The sequence below is a fragment of the Olea europaea genome, chromosome 15 (assembly GCF_002742605.1).
Source record: "Olea europaea var. sylvestris chromosome 15, O_europaea_v1, whole genome shotgun sequence".
Taxonomy (NCBI): domain Eukaryota; kingdom Viridiplantae; phylum Streptophyta; class Magnoliopsida; order Lamiales; family Oleaceae; genus Olea; species Olea europaea.
In genome coordinates this window covers 2,736,241-2,762,179 of record NC_036251.1, presented here as the reverse complement: position 1 = coordinate 2,762,179, position 25,939 = coordinate 2,736,241, and the positions used below count along the sequence as shown (strand labels likewise).

Below are 25,939 nucleotides of genomic sequence, written 5' to 3'. Positions count from 1 at the left end.
AAATAATTCAGATGGTACTATACTGCACTATTTTTCGATTTATGATGTAACCTTAATTTAATTTTTTTGCTGGTTGGAAAAGGATTGAAGTGTGGAAAAAAAGGGAGAAAGGAAGGGTCTCTCTCAAGTTTTCCTTTTCATGTGGAAAACCAAACAAAGATGGTATGATGAATCAATAGTAATTCCACTCTGTGTCCTGTGTGTTGTGTGGCAGCTGCAACACCTCAATTAATTCGGCAATACCATACGTTGGTTCTGCGTTAATTTGAGACGTTCAATTGAACATGATTAAATGGACGAATTAATTAACTTTATTTGATTTTTTTCTCATATTTAATTTAATCTCATTGAATCTATCAATAATTTTAATATTTATCAAGTCTACTAAAAGACGAGATGTTCGAATGAATGGTAACGCTTCTACTTTCATGACAACTTACGCGAATGTCAGATAAGAGAAGTAACATAAACATTTTTAGACGCATCATTTTAACATATTTCGAGGCGATGAAGGAGTGTCCATCGCCTCGCCGACCATTACTTCGCGAAGAATTGAAGACACAGCCCAATGCTTTGCCGACCAATGCATCAGATGTGATTTAAGTAATCAACATTTTGATATTTCTTTCTACGATATAAACCTGACTCCAATATTTCTTGACTTTAAATGTTACTTTCGAACCCAATATATGTCTCATTCTCCTTTTGGACTAACTTGAATGTTGAAAAGCATATGATCGTGGCGTCCTGTTCATTTGTATTTGAAGAGGTTTCGATCTAGTGCGTCTCATGTTTTTCAAGTGCGTACGTAAAAAGCTTTGAAATGAATAGAGGCGACGTCCATTGACGCACTGAATCTCAACCAAATTTCGAGATCAACAATTAAGCATCCACATATAAGAACAAGACAGGCAATAATGTAAAATAAAATCTAAGAAAAATCACTGGCAATAATATTAATTTAATCTAAGAAAAATCTGCAGAAAAGAACTAATAAGCATGCATTGGTCAATTAATTTACTTTTAAGACCAAACTTGTAGATAGCACAATTCCATTTTGGGCCCAAAATTGTTGAACAAACTAAGAACAAGGCAGATTTACTTTTAAAAGTCTTAAATTGGTGTCCCATTATAAAAACAGCATTATTTTTATTAAGATTTTTAGACTAACTTGTCTTTTTTACGTCATTTTCATCGATCTCGTAATTTCATCGTTCTCACTTCTTTATCTTCAACAAATTTAGCTCTTCCTTTCTCCTTATAACCCTACCCTTGCATTCTAGCTCTCGTCTCATTCATTGAAACATGGTAGCTCAAAATTGGTTTGACAAGAGATACACAGAGAAAAATATAAAGTTGTTTTAATCAGATTAGTCAATTTAGATCAAGTCGAGCTTCAATTATATCGAATTGTAATTGATTTAACAATTGAAAAAAGAATGTAATCTTTAACAATAGGACTATATTAGACCATATACATGAAAATAAGTCATTTTAATCTATTTTTCTTTAAAAGCAATAAAGGTCATTTAGAAAAGGAAAAAAAAATGTTATTAAAATTGAAGAGGATTCCCCAAATCCACACTCTTGTATCATTGCCAGAGGGCTTAAGAAAAGAGAAGAATTCTTTCTTCTTGTGACAAGATTATATATAATAAATTATGCAATAAGATATTTTTGTATAATATTTTATTGAATAAATTATTGTTTGGATGATTATAAAAGAGGATATGGGTTGGGTTTGTGTGGTTTATTTAATTTTATTACATCTGATGATTATCTGTTACAATCAATTAGCATTATTCTAAGAAAGAAAGTGGGTCCAGGTGGAACTGCCCTGCCCGATTAATTAATATACAATTTTTGGTTTACAAAATTACATGATTAAGGCACCTACAAACTTTTCAACTTTTGGATTTTTAATAGCTGAATTATCAAATTTGTCCTCTCATCAACTTTCATCACACTTGAAGCTGTTGTTAATTTTTCATCGTCAAATTATTTATATCGTACTTCCCGTGTCATTCTATATGAAGACCTTACCGTAAACAAAAGATGAAGATTCTTCTATGCATAATACACTATACGACGATTTTTCAAGAAAATGAGCTTCTTCTTTTTTTTTCTCTTTTTGCAAAAAGTTTGCTTCTCGCAATTACTATTTGTGTTTAGCGACTGTAACGAATTAAAACCCACCAAATGAAATTTTAAGCAAACATTAGGATCTCGAATTTGAAAGGCTATAAGGTAAAAAAAGAAACATTTCACTGAGGTAGACAACATAAAATTGTTACAAAGTTAGAGGTGTTGGTCACACATTGCTTCAATATAAACCTATGATCAAGTGCAGTTTTGTCTTTTAACAATTTTGTTCTCCAAAATAGCAAAATTGTGTGTGCCCCCAGAATAAATAATAATAAGAATAAGAAAAGCAAGAAAATGGGTGGTCGGGGTGGGATGGGGTTGGGGTGGTGGGGTGAGGTGAGGTGGGTGGGGATGAGCTGTCCCTAGTGCATTATATGCCTTTATCTGATGCTTTCCTGGCCAGTCTGTATGTCTGTCACCCTCAATAATCTCTCTCTCTCTCTCTCTCTCTCTCTCTAATGGAAATTATGTTTTAGAGGATATATTTTGGTTGAATAATGCAATCTAATACCAATTTTATTGAAAGGTATCAATATACTTGAATCCTATTTTTATTTTTTATGAGTAAAATATATTTTAAAATGGTAGATTGATGAAGAACGTATGATTAAAATAAAATGAAAAAATTGAATTTACGTGTATTATTATTTTATTGAAAAATATGTGATTAAAAAAAAGAAAGAAAAATATATTTTAAAAATAATGAGGATCAAGCAAGGACATATATCCTCTTAAATAACCCATAATTTCTTTTATTTAATTAAACTTTTAGTTTAATATTATTAGTGCTGTCATCTAAACTAATATTAATGTTAATGGTGTCATCATTTAAGTTTCATTTCATAGTATTTTTAAAAAGTTAAAAGTTGCCTTTGAGATAAAAAAGCATTCTTGAATAGTGTTTTGATTTCATTTCAACTAACATTTTTTCAATAAAATAATATAACATACAAATTCAAAAATTTTCTTTTTTTTAATTATTCAATTTCCCATCAATATATTATTCAAAAATACATTTTTCCCCCATAAAAATGGAGTTCAAATAAGCTGTATTATTTTTTGAAAATAATTTATTTGTTAAGGAGACTTTTAAGGAAAACTGATTTTAAATAACTTCGTCAAAAAACTCTAGAAAAATAATAATAATAATAAAAACAAAAAAGAGGCTGATTGGGAGTGATTTTGAGAATTGATTTTTTGATCATTAGGAGAAAAGTGGGGTTTACCTGTAAGAGAAGAAGTCAAATATGACAACTGAAATAGTAAAATAACGATCAAAAAATAAATTTTTTGGAAGAAAAAATCGCTCCCAAACAATTCCTTAGCCAAACCAAGTGGACCCTAAGAGTTGAAAAATAGTTGTTATTCAGAAATTTTACTATCTGGTAAATTTTCAAATTACGAGGCTATATGTCTCTTAGCAAATTTGGTAAAATAAAAAAAGAAAAGAAAAGAAAAAGCAGCTCAATTTTCACATTCCATTGATAAGATGTGCATCTCACACACTGACACACATTACTGTGTGTACATGAAACTTTCACACGTATACACACATATTTGTGTGTGAAACGAAGACAAGGGTCAATCAAGTACCCCCACAGACTTCTCTTTCTCTCTCTCTATATCTATCTCTCTGTGTATATGTATGTATGTTTATGTGTAAAGAAAGAGAAGAAGAAAGAGAGGGTCGGGAGATGGGGTTAATCAATCTTGCAGAAATATCAAGAATTCAAGATTGATTCAAAAATATTCTAGGATTACCCCACAAATCCACCCACATGGAACTCAAGGATTCAAGAAACAATAAACAGCAAATCAATAGCACCACCGCCGCCGCATCCACCTCTCCTAGTGGTGGCGCCACCACTTCAGCCAACTATTACCTCACTCCATCTCATCATCTCCTCCAGCGCCTCCACCCCCAGCAACAATACCAACATGGACAATCACCACCTTTCATTACTAATTCGTCTGCTGCTGGAGCTACTGGTGGCGCGTCTTCATCGTCGACGTCGTCGTCGTCCACAGCCACCACTAGTGCTTCTACCTCCTCCACCATTCAGCCGCCGAACCTTGTGGATGCCTCTTTAGCCATCGCAACCGGATCAGAAACCCTTGTTGATTCCTCCAAGAGATCCCAAAACCAGCTTCAAATTACTGGACAACCACAAGAACAGCAAGTACAGACCCAACAGCCACCAAAAAAGGTGACCAAGGACCGCCACACGAAGGTCGACGGCAGGGGGCGGCGCATAAGAATGCCAGCCGTTTGTGCTGCTAGGGTTTTTCAGCTCACCCGAGAATTAGGTCACAAGTCCGATGGCGAAACAGTTGAGTGGCTTTTACAGCAAGCCGAGCCTGCAATCATAGCTGCCACCGGCACCGGCACAATTCCAGCTAATTTTTCCACCCTCAACATCTCTCTTCGAAGCAGCGGCTCTATTCTGTCGGCTCCACCTACAAAATCAGCTCCGCATTCTTTTCATGGCGCACTAGGGCTAACACACCACCCTTATGAAGAGAATTTTTCACAGATGTTAGGGTTTCGCCACCAACAGCAGCAGCAGACGCCTCACCTTTTACAAGCAGCGCAAATTGCAGAATCTTTAGCTAGCGGAAGCGGCGGGGGACGAGGAGATGGTGGTGGCGCTGGCGGAGGAGGACAAGAGGCCAACGAGGATTACTTACATAAAAGATATAGAGAAGATTTGTTCAAAGAAGAAGGGACTAATAATTCCCAAGGAGAAGGCTCAGATTCACCTTCACACAAGCAATTCAAGGGGAACAATCTACAAATTATACAAAAATCTCAAGAATCTCCGGCCGCCGGACAATCTCCTCCCAGTCTAATCCGGCATACAAACATGGTGCCCGCCACTGCCATGTGGGCGGTGGCGCCAGCACCCAGCAGTGTAACCACCGCCGGTGGTGGCGCTTTCTGGATGCTTCCATTCACCTCCGGTGGCAACGGCCAGGCGTTAACGGCCACGTCCACTTCCGGGACGGCGGCAGGTCCCTCTGACACCCCTCAAATGTGGCCATTTTCGACTGCAGCTTGTGGGAACACACTCCAAACGCCATTACAGTTCATGCCGCGGTTTAATTATCCAGGGAATCTTGAATTTCAAGGAGGGAGAGCGAGTCCATTACAATTGGGATCAATGTTAATGCAGCAACAGCAAACGCCATCTCAGTATCTTGGATTAAATGTATCGGGGGAGACGAATTTGGGGATGCTTGCGGCGCTTAATGCTTACTCCAGAGGCGGTTTGAATATGAATTCTGATCGGCAAAGCCATCATCCATTCGAGCATCAACAGCAGCCTCAAGACACCGAAAGTGGTGAAGATGGCCAAAATGCTTCTCAGTAATGGTATACCATTTATCTATTTATATTAATTATTTCATTACACGTTCGATACAAAATACTGAACGACACTAGAAAATACGTTTCCTTATGTAAAATTATCAGGTGCTATCTAGTCGAACTTAGGAATGACATGTTTGATATACCCTACTCGACGGAAGAACTTTTATCCGATGCAACTTATGCATAACATGTTTGATATGCAGAATCAGATAATATTTTACGGCACTCTGTACATAAAATTAACAATTTGAATTGTCATTGGTTCTTATTCAAGAATTTTTGTTTTGCAGCTAGAAATAGGAACTGGGATGATTAATTAATTTCAAGAAAGAAAGGAGAAGAGGAGAAGAGAGAGGTATCTACTTCTCATTTTAAGTTAATTTGTCTTTGATTTATGAAATTTTATTTTTTTTTGTTTGTTTTTGGTAACATTGTTATGAAGAATTCGAAGTGTATAATTTGTTAGTTTGGTCCAAAGGGACGCTAGAGGAATTATAAGAGAGAGATTAATGTATAGGAGGAGATTGGTTCGTATAAGAACCTAATTACTGCTTTTGTTTGACGAAAATGAAAATGATGAAGAAAAAAATGTTCAAATATTTTGTTCGACCCATCATCTTCTCTAAAAGTTTGAGTAGTTAAGAAAAACATAAAGGTTAAACCCCAACTTTGAGTGCCCCTGCCTCGTTTCTAGAGTTTTGTGAGGGAGGTAAATCGCGGGATGTGTCCCAATAAGGAATAAGAGTAGTTGAGAAAAACATATTTTCATAGACATGGTCTACAATCTTCATTATTGTATGGTACATTCTGCAAAAAGCTTGGTACTTTTGATCTTCCTAATTCTACTCAAGGTTGAAGTTTTATTTGTTGGACCACTTGCTGACTTTTGCCATTTTCTTGCACTTTCAAACAAATTTGCTATAAAAAAAAGTTAAAATTCCCACCCTTTTTTCTTGGTAAGGTAAGGTAGATGGAAAAGGAAATGGGGGGAAAAATGTAACATTTTTCTTGTGGAATTTATGAAATTTTACCATTTCTCATAAAAGTTTAAGTTTGTAAACATGAACCTAGAACTCGACAAAATGCTTTAAATATCTGGAAATAAACATTTTCGGGATAATTCAAATGAAACAATTGGATCTACATAACGATTCGACTCGACTCGACTCAGATATGTATTACTAATTCATGAAGCTAACTGCTTTTCTGCCAACTTTTAATTCCCACCGAACACAGCTCCAACAAATAAAATTTTGACAACATAAATTTGGTTTAGAGGGAAGGTGGTACCTAATCAGCACGTGTTTATTTGTTCAATCTCTTTTCATTTTATTTCAGCATTTTCATAGTATTTTTCATCTTCCAATCTTTTTCCACATTACTTTAATAGGGTTTATTTTGTCCATATATTTTTATTATTTATACTTTATTGAATTCACGTAAATTGTAACAAACCAAATAAAAACACGACGTAATTTGAAGTAACAAAATTTATCGAAGATTTATACAAGAATATTTTATAAATTTGCATTTACGAGTTTATTAGCGAAAACTAGAACACGTTAGTGATGATTTTTAATCGCCAAATCCGTGATTAAGGGCATCAACGACGTTTTTTTCCATTACGAAATCCGTTGCTGATACTCTTATTCATCATGCTCAAGGAATATTTCAACATGTTAGCATCATAATTATGAGTTCTTCAACTAATTAAGTAATTAAATGATTTAATTACACCACTAATTATAAAATGCTTATTTGTCTATCATTTTTTTGGATGATTAAGTTGTGGTAATCATTTTAATTATGCAAATTTTCACTTTTTTCCCTCTTTTCTTATTGTGTTGACATTTAAACACAAAAACAATTATAATTCATGATTAACCTCACTTTTAATTTAATTAAAAATAATCATAGATTCCCACAAATATCTAACCAAGATCTTAATGAATTGGTGTGCGCCATAACTACTCTTCCAAAATTTCCTTTACAAAGACATTTTGCCCCCGTTTTGCCCTCATTATTTTCAAATTTTAATGGTTGAAATAATATTTTTTTTTAAAAATGTGTGATTGAAAATGAATGAAAAGTTTTTTATTTGTGCATAATATTATTTCATAGAAGATTGTGTGGTTGAAAATAAGAGAGAAAAAGAATGAGGGTCTAACGGGGGCTCTGTTTGTATATGTTATTTATATATATATATATTTGAAAATGTTAAAAAGGCCAATAAAATTCAACTTTATTGTATATATTTTGCGTATTAAATTTCATTTTATTAAATAATTCGAATATATTATTTTAAAATATTTAATTAAAGATTAGTTATTGATAGAGTATATAGCTTTAAGAAAAGACAAGGATGAGCTGTGTACATTATTTTATATTAATTTAGACAAAACTAAGCTTTAATCATTATCTTATAAGAACACTATTGAAAAGCATTATGCTTAGGGATGTGAAAACAATAAGGTGAATATTCCCATATGAAATTGTGCCCGATTAATCAATTAAATTAAATCTTTTGCGAGGCATTTTTTAATCACATTAAAGTAAACATATTAAAGTCCCTCTTTGATGCAGAGTGAATAAGATTTTGATTAAATTTTGATAAAAATTGATGACATATGTAATTTAAAAAAATTCCGATCTCATGAAATGAGGTTAAAATATAGAGCTTGTTTGGTAAGGTTTAAAAACCAATTAAAATCAATATTTTGACCGTTATTTCACTATTTCAATTGTCATTTTTGAATATTTCTCTCATGGGTGAGACCCACTTTCTTTATAACAGTCAAAAAATCAATTATCAAAATTCTTACCAAACAAGCACATATTGTTGATTGAAATTTTAGCAACTTTTAATACGTACCAAACATGGACTAAATATATTAAAGAAACTTGCTTTTCTTAATTACAAAATTGGGTTTAAGATGTAATTAATAAGAATTAGATCATGTATGATATGTTGTATCAAACTGTATTAAAAAAGAGTATTAATGGATATGTTATTTAGCGCCCGTTATATTTAACACAATTCTAGGTCGTAGCATTAGTAACATTAAATTATAAATATAATTAATTAAAGGATTTAGAATCCATTTGGTAGGACCTATAATATATTGAACTTGTATTAAACATTACATATGCTAGATAACATTATTCATTGAAAAAATTCAGCGCCGCTATTTGATTTTGCTAAAAGCCAAATTTTTAGTTCATTTTAATAAAATTTAGGTCCTGTTTGATTCTCATTTTTTTCAAAGCGTATTTTTTTCTATCTTCTTTTCAATCACACATTTTTCATTAAAATAATATTACACGTAAATCAAAAAATTTCCATCCACACATTCTCCATCAATTTACTATTCTAAAATTCATTTTTCCTTAAGTGTCAAACACCCTCTTAATAAAATATGTGATTGAAAATTGATAAATATTGTGATTTCCCATAAAATTTGCATTGAAGTTAATTTTTTATTAAGCCATTTATCATATTTTTTTTTTAGCTAAGGAGACATAGTATTATTTATTAAAGCAATTGCAATTTTAAAAAGTATATATTGACGACTTTAAAATTTCCCGCCAGTATAGTTTGAAAAATTTATTGGATACTTCTCCACTCATCCGTGATTTTCGCAGTAGCATGCTATGCTGCACTTTTTTGTGTGTATTGTGCTTTAATTTATTGAATGTGGACATAGAAATTGCATATTTGGAATTGGAATTAAAGATGTCTTAAAATTCAGGTAAGACATGCTTTGCTCGACTGTGAAACACGCTTGTGTCTAGTTGAGAAAATTTTCGATTATGTTGAATTTAGTATTTCGTGTTGTGTTGACTTCCGCGTTATATATTGCATCAAATATCGTTGAAAGAGTTTATTGCTTTGTGGGCCATGTGGCCTTCTTGCAAACTTGAATCCTAGCATCCTTGCTTTGACACCCAAATGTTGCCTCTCGAACTCTATCTTTTCATAATTTGAGTCCGAAATCTTTAGCATATTGATATTAAAAGATCTAACGATCGAATAGTCCATATCTAACTTATTATAGACAGTGGCGAATAGGGAAAGATAGGTATAGGTCAATGAGGTCCTTGGACCCAATAAAATTTGAGAAAAAAAAATAATATCAGCTTTGCTGGTTTGGAATAGGTTTATAAATCAGGGAGACACGTGTCATTCAAGAATTGGACAGTCTTAAAAAAATTGTCAAATGAAAATGAAGGTTCCCTTGCCCACATGATTCACATGCACCTATAAATAAGATCGTAATAACTTTTAATTTATTTTTGCCTATAGTACAAGAAAATGACATCTAATGCAATAATTTTTATTTTTTAAAAAAAAATTACATTAAATAATTTATGCATTGTTTAAAAAACACAATTTGATGTCTTTGGTAGGGTGGCTCACCAGCAAATTCCAAAAGTAGCCTAATCAAATGACGCAAAAACACATGACAAGTGAGAACCTACATAAAGTGAAAGTATCCCAATAAAAGTCAGCTGAAATATGCCACTCACAGTGTTGAAAAGTTGCAACTTGCAGATATTTAGCAGAGAAAATTGACATTAAAGGGAGCTTCATTTACTTGCATTCATAATCAATGAGGTCCGGGAATATAGAGATGATCTCTTTTTCTCTACCTTTTTTTTTATAAGTCAACTTCAAGTCTTCACATGAGACATTTTGATGAAATGACTGGGACGGGTATTAGTCCGAATACAGCAAAATCAATCTACTATATCGAACAAGTATTTTGTGTGAAAATCGAAAAATTATATGGCCGTCATTAGAAATTATTAAAAAATATAACCTTCCACTGCGTAAAGAAAGTGTGCTGGAAATTGATCCAGTGTTGGCACAATTTATATCAGTGTTGTCTCTTCCCAAATAGCAAGATTCTGAGAGGTCTACTTGACAAAAATAATCAAAGAAAAGAAAAAAAATAGTTGACAGAGACGAGGAGAAGAATACTTCATGGTGTTCTTAAGGATTCCTGCCGCCTTAAATGAATAACTTCATGCACAAAATTATCGTCCTCATCCACATGCTTGGGAAGTCGCGGGGTTGTAGGCATGGATCCTGGTATTGAAGTTTTCGTCAAAAAAGTCATCGATTATTTAGAACAAGTACGAACTAGCATCAAGGTGGATTCAACAGTAGTGAACAATATCAAGAAAATAAAAAGAAGTTAAAATTTGATTTAATGTATTGTCCAACAATATCTATTACTGCTTACCAAACATGCCCAGACCAGCACGGACTTATTCTAAGAGGAACTAAATCACTTGGTCAGAAACTCCATTAGAGAGGAGGAAAAACGCGGATTTGTGCTATTTTGACAACTAAAAGAGCCCACATGGAAGGGTATAGCACTTATACCTTCAGCAATGTCTTTTGTTTTGTGAAGAAGAAAGGTTCCTGAAAGAGTGGTCACAAAGCCACACATTTCCGTGACAATCTGGGTTGGGTTCTGCCTGTCCCAGTCCTGTTCATATAAACAAAAGGGCAACTTCAGTCGTTATATCTCTACATTTTCAATACATCTTCAACATTACTTTTCCTTCCAATCATAAAAGGTTAAAAAAATTTATGGATAAAGGTATATACTCATTCATAATGAACTACACACACACACACACACACTTTCTCCCATCAACACACATGTTGATTCATGTAAAAGTTTACATTCCAAAGAAAAAGATGCGTCTTCTTCTTTACGTTAGAATAGCTTGTTTTGCTACATTCCACATCATCATCAGAGAAGTTGAACAATAACTGTCCAACAGCCCTAATCAATTTTTGAAAAATTATTTACTTTAGGGACAAAAATGAAAAACATAACAGAATAATGATTTTAATCAGCAACGTGATTACCTTAAACATGATCACACTTGCCAATATGGTTAAGGATGTGAACATAACAAAGTAAGGGCCTGTCTGGTCACGCTTAAAGGTAAAATTCCAACCGTTGGATGGAATTTAAAAGGACAGATTAATTTCTTTAATCACGTCATCCAGCCCACAGAGGTGGCGTGTGCTGTCTTCACTTCATTTCAACAGCTTCAATTGACCATTTTAACCCTCAAGTTTGACCATTGGGTAGTTGAGGTTTCAAAAGTGAGGGCAAAATTGAGAATTAGGATGTAAATGCTGCTCAATTGTCTGAAATTTGTCAGCCGGTTTTATATAAAAAAACTCCCTTCAGCCAGTCTTCAACGGTAGAAAATTAACTGTCAACGGTCGAAATTCTGCTCTTAAGCTCTCCCAGACGCGCTAAATAGGTGAAACAACAGCCATGTTGAATGTGTCAGGTGCCTGCAATCAAGATCACCAAAAATATAAAGGGTCGTGAAAAAAATAGAAGGAGAGTTTAAAACAGTATAACACATTAATTTGCTGGAAAGTCAACAAACAATTAAAATCAAAAGCAGCCAGTATAAATGTCTCCAGAGAACAGTAAATTTGCTGGAAACTCAACCAACAATTAAATTGAAAAGCAGCCAGTATACACGTCTCAGGAAATCAAATGAGATAATAACAACTGTCAAGTACAGATTAATTCTTGTCCCAGGAGCTAATGTAGCAAATTCATTGACGTATTTAATTGCAGTGGCACTCATTTTGACCCTTGAGAACGAAGACATCCTATGACATTAGATATTAATAAGATCTCCTGTACGATTAAGATACTTGAACCTAACATGGAAAAGAATCATCCAACAATCACCAGAAATTGTATTGTAGTCATATCTTAATATCTTGGCTCCCACATCTAAGCCACCTTTTGCATTATTCCAACACATTATGCCGGCTTTTGTACTTCGAACAAAATAAAAAGACAAAAAAGGTATAAAAGCTACTTACACAACAAGTCAACCGAGGAAAAAAACAGAATTAACAGAGAAAATTCGTTCTTCACCTTGTTTAAATAATTCTTTTGGGTTAGCACACAAACAATGACTACCAAATCAAAGCCCCATGTCTCTGGGTATATTAGCTGGTTCATTCCTGATAATGTCAGCTTCAATGCAATTCCAAGTGCTTTGACACATTACCTGCCGAGGCATTCCCGATAACTTTAAAATCCAAAAAGAAGAAAGTTTTTTCCTCCTTTTCCCTTGGCTGATGCAGCGAGGACTAAACTGAAGACATCTTATTAGAGATAGCAATACCTACCGACAATGAACCAAATAGTGAGCACACACCTACATAAAACTGTGGAAATCCCGAATGATTTGAAGGGGATTTGGAGGAGATTGAGGTCATAACAAGATCCGATATTAAGGCTGATTTTATGGGTTGAATTTTATGTTTCCATATTTTTGTTCTCTTTGTAAATGTTAAATAGGTATCTGAGCATGTAAATCATAGAAAACAATTGAATGAAATAATTGATTTGACTTTCATATTCTCATTGTCTTCATGGCATTAGAGCACGGGTTACTCTGAAAACCCTAGCAATCCATGGCCGACAGCCATGAGTCTACCCAGTCGGCAACTCAGGAAGGAGAAACAAAGATAATCTCCTCCATGGATTCGGCCGACAGGGCTGCTATTCCTGCTGTTATGGTCAAGCTTTCCGACTTAAGAGGAAGTGCGCAGAGGAGCGAAGAATCAAAAGTGCTCGCAACAGAGTCTTGGGTCGTCGGCCATTACTATTCATTCAAGAAATGATCTCCAAAGTTCGGCGTGAAGAGAGTAGAAGAAAAGCGACAATAACGGCTGGGCCTGAATTCAGCCCAAATTATAATAAACGGCCACTTTGTGAAGCTTCTGCCGTTCTAACTCATGGGCCGCCCACAGGATCTGGCCCAAGTCAGAATAAAATGTTATTTTCTGACCATTGCAAAAATTCGAGCCATTCTAAACATACCTCTGGTCAGTCCTCTACTCCTATGCCATCAGGTTCCTTAGCCCACAAAGGTACTTTTTTAACTTCTCTTAGTACCATTTCTCACCTTACTCCTTGGATTATTGACTCTAATACATCTGACCATATGACTGATGCCCATCATTTATTTCCACATATTCACCTTGTTCTGGTAACTTGAAAGTAAAAATTGCAGATGGTACTTTATCCCCAATAGCTGGCAAAGGTAGTATCCGTATCTCTGAATTTCTTACTTTGGAGTCTGTCCTTCATGTTCCTAATCTCTCTTGCAATCTGTTGTCCGTTAGTCAGCTAACCAAACAATCTCATTGCTCAGCTACGTTTTTGTCTTCTCATTATATCTTTCAGGACCTATCATCGGGAAAGATTATTGGCCGTGCTAAGGAAAGCGATGGGCTCTACTACTTTGATGATGCTCACGTGAGTAAACAGTGTTGTCCTCCTATTTGTAATTCTGCATTTAGGGATAATGACCTTTCGTTATGGCACAAACGAATAGGCCATCCTAGTTTTCAATATTTAAACAAGTTGTTTCCTTCACTTTGTTCAAATAAAACTCCCTTGGATTTACAATGTGAAGTTTGCGAACTTGCAAAATATAATCGCACTACTTTTCCTACATCCCCTTATAAACCATCACTACCTTTTACCTTGATTCCCATTGACCTTTGGGGGCCTTCACGGGTTCCCATTAGGACCCACAAAAAATGGTTTATTACCTTTATTGATGACCATTCTCGTCTCTATTGGGTGTATTTACTAAACGATAAATTTGAGGTTAGTTCTATATTCAGGAACTTCTACACTATGATTCACACCCAATTTCACACAAAAATCCAAATCCTTCGTACTAATAATGGCACTGAGTACTTCAATCATTCTTTAGACACCTATCTTAAAGAAAAAGGCATTATTCACCGGAGTTCTTGCATTTACACCCCCCAACAAAATGGGGTTGCTGAACGGAAAAATCGACAAGTTCTGAAAGTAGCTCGTGCCCTACTGTTCACCTCTTAACTTGAAAAATACTTTCTGGGGTGATGCAATCCTAACGACCACATTCCTTATCAATCGACTGCCTAGTCGGGTTCTCTCATTTGCCACCCCTCTCCAAAAATTCCAAGAGACCTTCCCTGATTCTCGGCTCAGTTCGTCTCTCCCACTTCGTGTTTTCAGGTCCACGGTGTTTGTCCACATTCACGCCTCCCAACGGAATAAGTTGGGTCCTAAAGCTCTCAAATGTATCTTCCTTGGCTAATTTCCCACTCAGAAGGGGTACAAATGTTATGACCCTGTCTCACAGAAATTATATGTTAGCCTAGATGTCACGTTCTTTGAGCATACTCCCTACTACTCGCTTCAGGGGGAGTCCAAGAGTGAAGCTCGACACTCAGACACCGGCTTTGATGTTGCGAAATTTGAATCTACCCCATACAATCCACCCTCTCATTCCTTGTCCAACACATAAGGAATCTTGAACTCAGGGAGAGATGTGGGAAAGCAAAAAGACAGGGAGACACTTGTCTACTCAAGGAGACCAAAATCAAAGCCAAATGAGACTCTCGCATTCAAAGTACCAAAAGAGTCAAAACCGGTGATAGCTCCGACTTTTCCTGAGCCAAATCCCAATCCAGACCAGGTAACAAATCTTGATGACTTACCCATTGCTCTTAGAAAACAACCTCGTTCATGTATTCTTCATCCTATCTCAAAATTTGTATCTTACAATACTCTTTCTACCAAGTGTCGTGCTTTTACGTCTAACCTTGATAGAATCCGGATTCCTAAGAATATTCAAGAAGCCTTGGAGATTCCAGAATAGAGAAAAGCAGTGATGGAAAACTAAGGGCATTAGAAAAAAATGGAACTTGAGAGGTGATGACTTTGCCAAAGGGGAAGAAAACAATGGGCTATAAGTGGGTGTTCACGGTGAAGTACAAGGCAGATGGCACAGTAGAACGGTACAAAGCCCGGTTAGTTGCAAAGGGGTTCACTCAGACATACAGTATTGTGATAAGCCCCCAATTAAGGATACCTATTCTAGAAGAATAGGGAAGAGGGGGGAGGGGCAGTAACAAATAACAAATTCTGTTAGGAGTAAAGAGTGAGGAGGCAATTCGGTTAGTAGTAGTCTATAAATAGAAAAAGGGTTGGGAATAGAAGGGCATGCAAAAAAGATATTTCAGTAAGGGTGGTTGTCATATGACCTCTAACGGTCATCTTTAATTCGATTTTGTTTTCTTTGCTGCTGTAATTGGAACGTTGTTCAGTAATACAAGTCTCTTTTCACAGTCGATTTCCTTGTTTTTTTTATTAAAATCTACAGCACTCTAGGGTGGTACCTATCAATTTGGTATCAGAGCAGTACAACCATGACGTTGACAGATCGCGTGGGTGAACTGGAACAAAGGGTGGAGAACCATTATCAGGAACTTCAGGCAGGATTGGGTTCACTACAATCAGAATTCAGATTAATGCATGCGGGGATGACAGAAAGGTTCGAAATACTCATGCGGAAATGGGATACTCAGGAGAAGGAACGAAAGGAGAAGGGAATAACCAGTGAGAAGTCACCAACATTGTCTGCCGAGTCTGGGTTAACACAGTCGCGACCCAGCAGTAACCAATGCGTTGGGGGAAGTGCTGGTAGTGAATGGAGAGGGGAGCCACGCATACGGCGATTGGAGATGCCAGTATTTGAAGGGAACGATCCAGACGGATGGGTGTTCAGGGTGGAAAGATACTTCAGTGTCAATCGACTCTCTGAGGAAGAGAAGCTGGAAGCCGCGGCGGTGTGTTTCGACGGCGAGGCATTAGCCTGGTTCCAGTGGGAAGAGCGGCGGAGACCGGTGAAAGCGTGGGAAGATCTGAAGGCACACTTGCTCAGGCGATTCCGACCCTCACAGGAGGGATCCTTATGTGCCCAGTTCTTGTCTCTCCAGCAAACTACGACGGTAAGGGAGTACCGCCGGCGATTTGAAACTCTAGCCTCGCCATTATTGGGAATCTCAGAGGAGGTGATGGAGTGCAGCTTTCTTAATGGACTCAGGGCGGAAATCAGGGCCGAAGTTCAATTACTGAGACCTTTGGGCCTAGAGCAGATTATGGAGGTGGCCCAAATGGTTGAGGACCGGAACCTAATTACCCACCAAGGCCCCGGTCCAACGAAGCCCAAAAGTATTCCATATCAGAGCCCCAACCCGCCCCAAGGCACACTCAAGCAAAATAAAAACAGGATCCCAGTAAATATACTTCCACAGCGCCCTAATTTTGTCCCCAAAAATCCAGCAGCCTTCAAACGCCTTTCAGATTCAGAGATGCAAATTAAGAGGGAGAAGGGTTTGTGTTTTAAGTGTGATGAACGGTTCACGGTCGGGCACCGGCGCAGGAATAAAGAGTTACAAGTCCTCCTGACTCACGAGTTTGAAGGGAGCGATGAACGAAAGGAAACTGGGCAGAACGGCGAACTCGACGCCGGCGATGTCGAGGCCGATGGGGACTTGGCTTTCGCCGACACTGACGCCATGGGCTCGGGACAGCCAGTGGAGTTGTCAATAAATTCGGTGGTGGGCCTCACAGCGCCGGGCACCATGAAATTGCGGGGAAGGCTTGGACAGCGGGAGGTGGTAGTACTGGTGGACAGTGGGGCATCGCACAATTTTATTTCAGCTGACATGGTTCAACAGCTGGGGTTGCCACTGTCGTGCACGGCAGGATACGGAGTGATCATGGGAACCGGCATGACAGTAAAAGGGGAAGGCATTTGTCGAAGGGTGTCCTTGAAACTACCAGGGCTAGTGATAGAGGAAGATTTCTTACCCCTGGAGTTGGGCAGCTCTGATATTATTCTGGGGATGCAGTGGCTCCAGAAGTTGGGAAGGACGCAGGTGGATTGGAAGAGTCTAACCATGTCTTTCGACGTGGCTGGGACGAAAATAACATTGCAGGGGGACCCCAGCCTCAGCAGGACTCCCGTGTCATTGAAAACGATGTGGAAAGCCTTTAAGGAACAGGGAGAAGGACTTTTGCTGGAATTGGGAACCATTACCATCGACTCAAAATTTACTCAGCCGCAACCAGCAGCAATTATTACCGAAATGTTGGAGGAATTTCAACTAGTCTTCAAGGATGTCACCCAGCTGCCTCCTAAGAGATCTCAAGATCATGCAATCATCTTGAAACCCGGTGCTGCGCCGGTGAATGTGAGGCCTTATCGGTACCCGCATTTCCAGAAGAATGAAATCGAACAGCTGGTGCGGGAAATGTTGGCAGCAGGAATTATACAGCGAAGCACAAGTCCGTTTTCAAGTCTTGTGCTTTTGGTCAGGAAGAAAGATGGAAGTTGGAGATTTTGCGTGGATTACCGAGCATTAAACAAAGCTACTGTCCCCGACAAATTTCCCATCCCGGTTATTGATGAGCTGCTGGATGAGTTGAATGGGGCGACGGTGTTCTCAAAGATTGACCTTAAGTCCGGATACCATCAAATCCGAGTAAAAGCAGAGGACATTCCGAAAACTGCTTTTCGGACCCATGAAGGCCATTACGAATTTCTCGTCATGCCTTTTGGTTTGATGAATGCACCAGCCACTTTTCAATCCTTGATGAATTCCATCTTCAGAGAGCTGCTCAGGAAATGTGTGTTGGTCTTCTTCGATGACATCCTAGTCTATAGCCGAACCGAGGTGGAGCACAGGAGTCACCTACGTATGGTTCTACAGATCCTAGTGGAAAATCAGCTTTATGCGAACAAAAAGAAGTGTTTATTTGGGCAGAAGGAGATAGAGTATCTGGGGCATATTATTTCAGGGAAAGGAGTAGTGGCGGATGAGTCTAAAGTAGCGGCAATGAAAGAATGGCCGCGGCCAAAAAACTTGAAGGAATTAAGAGGCTTCCTAGGGTTGACAGGGTACTACTGACGCTTTGTCGAATCCTATGGTAAGATAGCATGGCCATTAACTCAACAATTGAAGAAGGATAATTTTGGGTGGAATGAGGCGGCAGAAGCAGCATTTACAAAATTAAAGCAGGCAATGGTGAGGGTTCCGGTGTTAGCTCTTCCAGATTTTTCACAGCCTTTCGTGATTGAGACGGATGCATCTGGACAAGGAGTAGGGGCTGTCCTGATGCAAAATCAGAAACCCATTGCTTATTTTAGTCAAGTCCTTCCACCGAGGAGCCAGAATAAATCAATATATGAAAAGGAACTAATGGCAATTGTGTTGGCTGTACAGAAGTGGAGGCATTATTTGCTGGGAAGACAATTTGTAGTCCGGACAGACCAGAAGAGTCTCAAATTCCTTCTTGAACAGCGCTTAGTAAACGTAGAATATCAAAAATGGCTCACGAAGTTTTTGGGGTTTGACATGGCTATAGAATACAAGGCCGGGCTGGAGAACAGGGCAGCAGATGCGCTGTCAAGAAAAGGAGCAGCCACGACCTTGTTGACCCTTAGCATTTCTGGTGGCCTGCAGATAGAGGAAGTGACAAAGGCTGCAGAAGAAGATCTGATGTTGAGCCGCATTATAACTGCTATAAAGGCTGATCCGTCGTCTTATCCAGGTTATACCTACATTCAGGGAGTTTTGTTATACAAAGACAGAATCACTTTACCTCGGGAATCATCACTTATCTTAGTGGTTCTACAAGATGGACATGACAGTAAGATTGGGGGACATGGGGGTTTCCTTAAAACCTTCAAAAGGGTGGCAGCAACTTTCCATTGGATTGGGATGAAAAAGGACATAAGAGCATACGTGGCTACATGTGAAGTTTGCCAACAACATAAGTACTCCACCTTGGCTCCTGCCGGGCTGTTGCAGCCTCTTCCTATACCAGAGAAAATATGGGAAGACGTGTCTATGGACTTCATAGAAGGACTACCAAAGTCGGACGGGTTTGATTCAATCTTGGTAGTAGTTGATCGCTTGAGCAAGTATGCACACTTCATTGGTCTCAAACACCCATACACAGCACCATCTGTGGCAACTGCCTTTGTAAAGGAAGTGGTTCGGCTTCATGGGATTCCTCACTCAATCATTTCCGACCGAGACAAGGTATTCTTGAGCAAGTTTTGGTGTGAGCTGTTTCGACTACAGGGGACTAAACTCAGACATAGCTCAGCCTATCATCCCCAAACGGATGGACAGACGGATGTGGTAAATAGAGGGGTGGAAACATATTTACGTTGCTTTACTTCAGTCCGACCAAAGGAGTGGCATCACTTCTTACCTTGGGCGGAGTATTCTTACAATACCTCATTCCATGTAGGAGCACAACGTACCCCTTTTCACATAGTGTATGGAAGAGACCCTCCACCTCTGCTGCATTTTGAGAAAGGGTCAACTATAGTGTCATCCTTGGACCAGCAGTTAGCCGAAAGGGATAAACTTTTGGAGGAACTCAGAGTACATTTACACCGTGCCCAGCAGCAGATGAAAATCTCGGCTGACAAGAGCAGGAGGGCACTGGAATTTTCGGTTGGAGACAAGGTGTACTTGAAAATGCGCCCCTATCGTCGCAAGACTCTGGCTCACCATGTCAACGAAAAGCTTGCCCCCCGTTATTATGGACCGTTTACAGTTATAAATAAGGTGGGAAAGGTTGCTTATCGTTTGAAATTACCACCTGAGACACAAATTCATCCGGTGTTTCATGTTTCACAACTAAAAAAGGCCATGGGGCAACATCAGCTGGCATCTCCCTTACCTCACAACTTGGGGGCTGACTGGGAATTGCTAGTGGAACCAGAAACTGTGATTGGCGTAAGGCCAGTAAAAGAAGGCTTGGAAGTGTTGATTCAGTGGAAAGGATTATCACCACTGAAAGCAACCTGGGAACCTCACAGTCTCATTGCTCATCAATTTCCTACCTTCCACCTTGAGGACAAGGTGGCTGAATTGGGGGGGGGGGGGGTAATTGATAAGCCCCCAATTAAGCATACCTATTCTAGAAGAATAGGGAAGAGGGGGGAGGGGCAGTAACAAATAACAAATTCTGTTAGGAGTAAAGAGTGAGGAGGCAATTCGGTTAGTAGTAGTCTATAAATAGAAAAAGGGTTGGGAATAGAAGGGCATGCAAAAAAGATATTTCAGTAAGGGTGGTTGTCATATGACCTCTAACGGTCATCTTTAATTCGATTATGTTTTCTTTGCTGCTGTAATTGGAACGTTCTTCAGTAATACAAGTCTCTTTTCACAGTCGATTTCCTTGTTTTTTTTATTAAAATCTACAGCACTCTAGGGTGGTACCTATCATATTGACTACACCGAGACATTTGCACCAATAGCAAAGCTATATACTATACGGGTCCTCTTGTCTTTGGCGGCAAACCTGGATCGGCCACTCCATCAATTTGACATAAAAAATGTTTTTCTAAATGGTGAGCTGGAAGAAGAAGTGTTCATGACGCTACCACCAGGATGTTGCAAGAAGGAAGAGGAAACCAGAGTATCTAAATTAAAGAAATCACTGTATGGACTCAAACAATCACCTAGAGCGTGGTTTGATAGATTTACGAAGGTGATAAAGAATCAAGGATACCAACAAGGACAATCAGATCACACTATGTTCATCAAACAATCCAATGATGGAAGGAGGACCATCCTAATTGTGTATGTCGACGACATCATCCTCACTGGAGATAACACAGGAGAAGTGGAGAGATTGAAGAAGGTCTTAGCCAGAGAGTTTGAGGTAAAAGAACTAGGTCAAATGCGATACTTTCTAGGAATGGAGGTCGCTAGATCAAGGAAGAGAATTAGTGTCTCCCAGAGAAAGTATGCACTCGACCTCTTGACTGAGACTGGTATACTTAGTTATAAGCCAAGCAATACTCCGATCGAGACAGGAAAAAGAACAAAAGACATTGGAAAGCCAGTAGATAAAGAAAGATATCAGAGACTAGTAGGTAGATTGATCTACCTCTCTCACACTACACCTGACATTGCTTTCGCTGCAAGTGCGGTTAGTCAGCACATGCATTCACCAAAGGAGAGTCACCTGGAGGCATTATATAAGATTCTCAGATATTTGAAAAGCTCTCCAGGGCGAGATCTATTCTTTAAGAAAGAAGACAGTAAGAAGGTAGAGATGTATACAGATGCAGATTGGGCAGGATCAGCCGAAGACAGAAGGTCTTCTACCGGCTATTGTACCTACATTTTGGGAAATCTAGTAACATGAAGGAGTAAGAAGCAAAGTGTGGTAGCCAGAAGAAGTGTCAAAGTTGAGTTCAGAGCTGTTGCACAAGGGATGTGTGAAGGGCTATGGTTACAAAAGTTTTTGGAGGAACCACACATCACAGCAGAGCTCCCCATCAAACTCTACTACGACAATAAAGCTGCTATCAGCATTTTTCATAATCCTGTTCAACACATCAGAACTAAACATATAGAAGTTGACAGGCATTTTATCAAGGAAAAGATTGAAAAAGGGACAATCTGCATGACCTATATCCCTACAAGAGAACAATTAGCAGATATATTCACTAAGGGATTACAAAGGTCCAGCTTTGAAGAGTTTATCTGCAAGTTGGACATGATCAACATCTATGATCCAACTTGAGAGGGAGTGTGGAAATCCCGAATGATTTGAAGGGGACTTGGAGGAGATTGAGGTCATAACAAGATCCGATATTTAGGCTGATTTTATGGGTTGAATTTTATGTTTCCATATCATTTTATGTTTCCATATTTTTGTTCTCTTTGTACATGTTAAATAGGTATCCGAGTATGTAAAGAATAGAAAACAATTGAATCAAATAATTTATTCAACTTTCATATTCTCATTGTCTTCAAAAACAATATATGCTTCTGCCCGCATTGTGGAACATAATGAAATATTAGAATGAGGACAACTGTTATCACCAGAGCTGCACAAAAGAGAAAGGCTGCAGAAGAGAGTAGATTAAGTGTGAAAAGAGGATATAAAAAGATGCTGCATTAAAGAAACCAAAAGATAGGGTAGTAGAAATTGTAAGACACCTGGCTCTGTAGCAAGATCCCATACTTCTTTCACAGAATCAATCTCACGATCTTGTGGAGCATGTAGAAGAATTGTGGTGGAACCCATAACACACAACTCACAACCAAGAACTCCAAAAAATGTGTAGCTTCTCCCTCAAAACAATGTGTGCCAGTACAGCATTACAATACATTCATCGCTCAGTGGTCAAAAAAGGAGGCATCATTTTTAGTAAGGTCTCAGATACAACAATACCGCCTTATAATACTGCTGAGCGCAACAAGTGGTGTGACAAGAATGGCTGGTGCAAATGCATATGCTGCAAAATTAGCAATTTCTCCAACAATCACTGTTCCAACAGCGAACACACAACAAAATTTCCAGTTTCAGAATGTTCAGACCAAAAGAAACTTTTATCACTTGGTAGCAAAAGAACAAAGTCCATTATGCAGTAATTTCTATGTTTGATAGCATTCAAAACAAGGCAAGACAAAGTCGATAATGTTGTTCCTTGTACTATTATGGCAACCAAGGACATGAGACTGGATTATCTTTGGATACCTGCTGGAGAGTGAACTTTGGAATGGACATAATATTTTGTACATCTATTTGGATGCCATATGCCTTTCGACATCTTAACTGAGATTGGTTGGCAAATTCAAAGCTTCTGTTTAAGTTTTTTTTTTTTTTTTTTTTTTAATACAAGCCTAGATAGAATGAAGATTCACCTTTGACCTCCAGATAGACTAATGTAGTTGTTATTTAACCCAAACCCTCATGACATCTTTGGTTCATTAAATTGGATATGCTAAACCCTTGTGACGTCTTTGGTACATTGGATTGGATAGTACTACTGAACATAATTAAGGATGAAAACCAAGTGAGACATTTCTCCGTTTTCTTTTCTCATCCAGTGTAAAGTACCTCTCAAAGTAGAGTTGGCTTTATTTCAAAACCAGCAATTATTTGAAGTTTCACTAGAAAAATATGTAATATAAATCAAAATATAGCATTGAAGTGGGTAATATATGAGGCTTTTCCCCCTTCAAATTCTGAATTCTCCAAATCCTATATAGAAAGTGTTCATCTGCGAATGGGGTAGTAGATGCAAGAGTATATTCTGCATTATATTTGAACTTGGGACAGAAAATGTTTACTTTGCTAGATGGTGGTGTTCTTGTGATTAAGTATTCATTTGCACAACTTTAAGTATAAACAAATTATTTTCTAAATTTGGTAATTTCGAAGATCGCCCTTCCATAATTTTCATGTTATTTCTTGTCTATTATTTCTGATTGTAAAGTAATATTGATCTTTATATTAGCACATGGCGTTAGAACTAAAATTGTCATATTTATCATTGCCTTACCAACAAGATTGTTTATTTCAGTTTAAGAAGAATATATCGCTCCTATGTAGTTTAAATGAGTCAAATGTCACAACATGCATGGTGTTAGATATCAGAAACGGACCAAACTAAGAAAATAGAAGGTAGCAACAGTTACAAAACAAGATCAACTTGTTTTATGTGGATCTTGTATAATGCATGCTGCATGCAGCATGGGCATTAGAACTATATGCTACAAAATATTACTAAAAAACTTGGTGGATAAATAGATGTCACAACATATATAGAAAATACATGGTGAAGGAAAAAAAAAAAAGGGTGAAACACGTTCATATACAGAATTATATGCTTCAAAGTATATACAGACAAACCACAGCGGATAAATTGGTGCCTGCAACATGCAGAGAAAATACATGGTAGATAATTTAATCATCAATGCATGTACCTTTGGGTGCTTACAGAATATCATTTATAAAAATGGAAAAAAAAATGAAAAGCTAAGGATACAACAAGAAACTGTTTTGTGGATTAGCTCCATGATAAATAGATTCTTTTGTCTCTTAGCTTAAAGTTGTGTGCAAGTGACAATCATTATAGTCTTTTATTAGAAATACTTTCATTGCCTGAGCCGCATTTACAATATACTCACTTGTTATCATGCCCACCCACCATAATTGCTCATATAGGTATGAATAACCTCCAGCTCCCGTGGAAACAGAACATATGGCAAAATATAACTATTGGCTTCATAATTGATATAAAATTGGTTTATTCCACCAATAGAATAAACTAAAGAAAAGAAAAACAAAGCAAGATAATATCCCAAAACAGAAATCAGAGGAACATGAATATATATCTCAAAAGAGATCCTTAAGCACAATGGGTAAAGTATTTTGCAATTGAAAATTTATATGAATATGAGAAACTAATACAAATTCATCATTTTAAGGTAATCATAACTACTGACAGTGCTAGGGTATGTGCTTTAAAGTCCAACTGTATGTTCAGATGTGAATGATGAAGCAAAATGCTTCACCTAGAAAAAAAGACTTGTAGTAACTTGCCATCAACTGACTTGGCAGTACATGGTTGCTTCCTTTATTGACTTGTCTGGCTATTAGAATTATCATAAGTTTTCAGTTGATTTCACATCCTCCCTCATGATGAGAAGGAAACTGCCATTGTAACAATTATTTAATTAAAAAGCCCCACTTGTTAACTGGCTACTACAAGATAAATAAAAGCTACTTCATATAATGGCCATTTGTGTCCAATCTATCTGCTTAAACAAAGAAGTTTGAACAGCATACTGTGAGTGTGAAACGGATGGCTTGCTTTTTAAGTTATAAACAAAAAGGAAAAAGAAAGCATTAAAAAAACAATCCAAATTCTAAATTCCTTTTTGTAACCAATGGAGGCTTGAAACGCAAGCCACTAATGCTTCATAGAACTATAAGAGTTGTTGATGCCATCTATGATGACAATATGCTCAATCAATTATCTCTGCAGTATCAAGAGTGATACTGCCACAAAGAAGCCATTTTTGGGCTTTTAATCTAATTCAAACATGCTCCTAATCATGGTTAACAACGTCAGATTACAATGATAAGGTGGTCGAAACTTTCCACATCCCACCCCCCAAATCACTACACAAGGAAGACTAATAAAACACTGAAGATTTATACTTGGTAAGGTGATGGCATTAATTTTCTCTGGAGGTATAGAGTATTAACCAGACTTTGCTACGTTAAATTCCTGTCTGATGATTCTCGAACGATCTAAAATGCCAACAAAGATACAAAATTCATATTACACATAGTAGAACAATTATATCATTAATGCAGTATCCCATTCGGAATTTTCAAATATGATAAGCATTAAATAACTGAATATATCCTTGATTCTCAACATTTACAAAAATCAAAATATGCTAGCACGAGTGTATTATAAGTTACCTGCCCTTAAGCCTGAGGCACCAGCTTTCTTTAACCCCTTTTTCTTAACAATAAAGCTGGCGCCAAATGAAGAAGCTGGAAGACAAAGCCAGCATCAAACCTTTTATATTGTCCGACGAAATCCCCATATATACACCTGACTTAGTGGCAGCAGAAGCAGCCGTCGCCGCTGCTGCCACCTCCAATGCCGGCATCTTTACAATGTAAAAAAAAAAAAAAAAAAAAAAAAAAAAAAAAAAAAAAAAAAAAAAAAAAA

At 37.6% G+C, this 25,939-nt stretch overlaps 3 protein-coding genes across 3 annotated transcripts; 2 read left to right on the top strand and 1 right to left on the bottom strand.

The window, feature by feature from the left end:
• Window positions 1-3,716: 3,716 nt before the first annotated feature.
• On the top strand, window positions 3,717-6,124 carry LOC111409830 (transcription factor TCP8-like). Its single transcript, XM_023039905.1, has 2 exons — window positions 3,717-5,518; window positions 5,806-6,124. Exon 1 carries the CDS (start codon window positions 3,924-3,926, stop codon window positions 5,514-5,516), a length of 1,593 nt encoding a protein of 530 aa, XP_022895673.1. The 5' UTR covers window positions 3,717-3,923; the 3' UTR covers window positions 5,517-5,518; window positions 5,806-6,124.
• A 3,871-nt stretch (window positions 6,125-9,995) lies between these two features.
• LOC111409829 (probable magnesium transporter NIPA4) lies at window positions 9,996-25,932 on the bottom strand. The gene is made up of 4 exons (XM_023039904.1): window positions 25,684-25,932; window positions 11,400-11,840; window positions 10,905-11,010; window positions 9,996-10,604 (listed from the first exon to the last, which is right to left on the bottom strand). Exons 2-4 carry the CDS (start codon window positions 11,442-11,444, stop codon window positions 10,498-10,500), a joined length of 258 nt encoding a protein of 85 aa, XP_022895672.1. The 5' UTR covers window positions 11,445-11,840; window positions 25,684-25,932; the 3' UTR covers window positions 9,996-10,497.
• Window positions 15,295-18,368, top strand: LOC111411108. The gene is made up of 2 exons (XM_023041674.1): window positions 15,295-15,389; window positions 15,743-18,368. Exons 1-2 carry the CDS (start codon window positions 15,295-15,297, stop codon window positions 18,333-18,335), a joined length of 2,688 nt encoding a protein of 895 aa, XP_022897442.1. The 3' UTR covers window positions 18,336-18,368.
• Window positions 25,933-25,939: the final 7 nt, after the last annotated feature.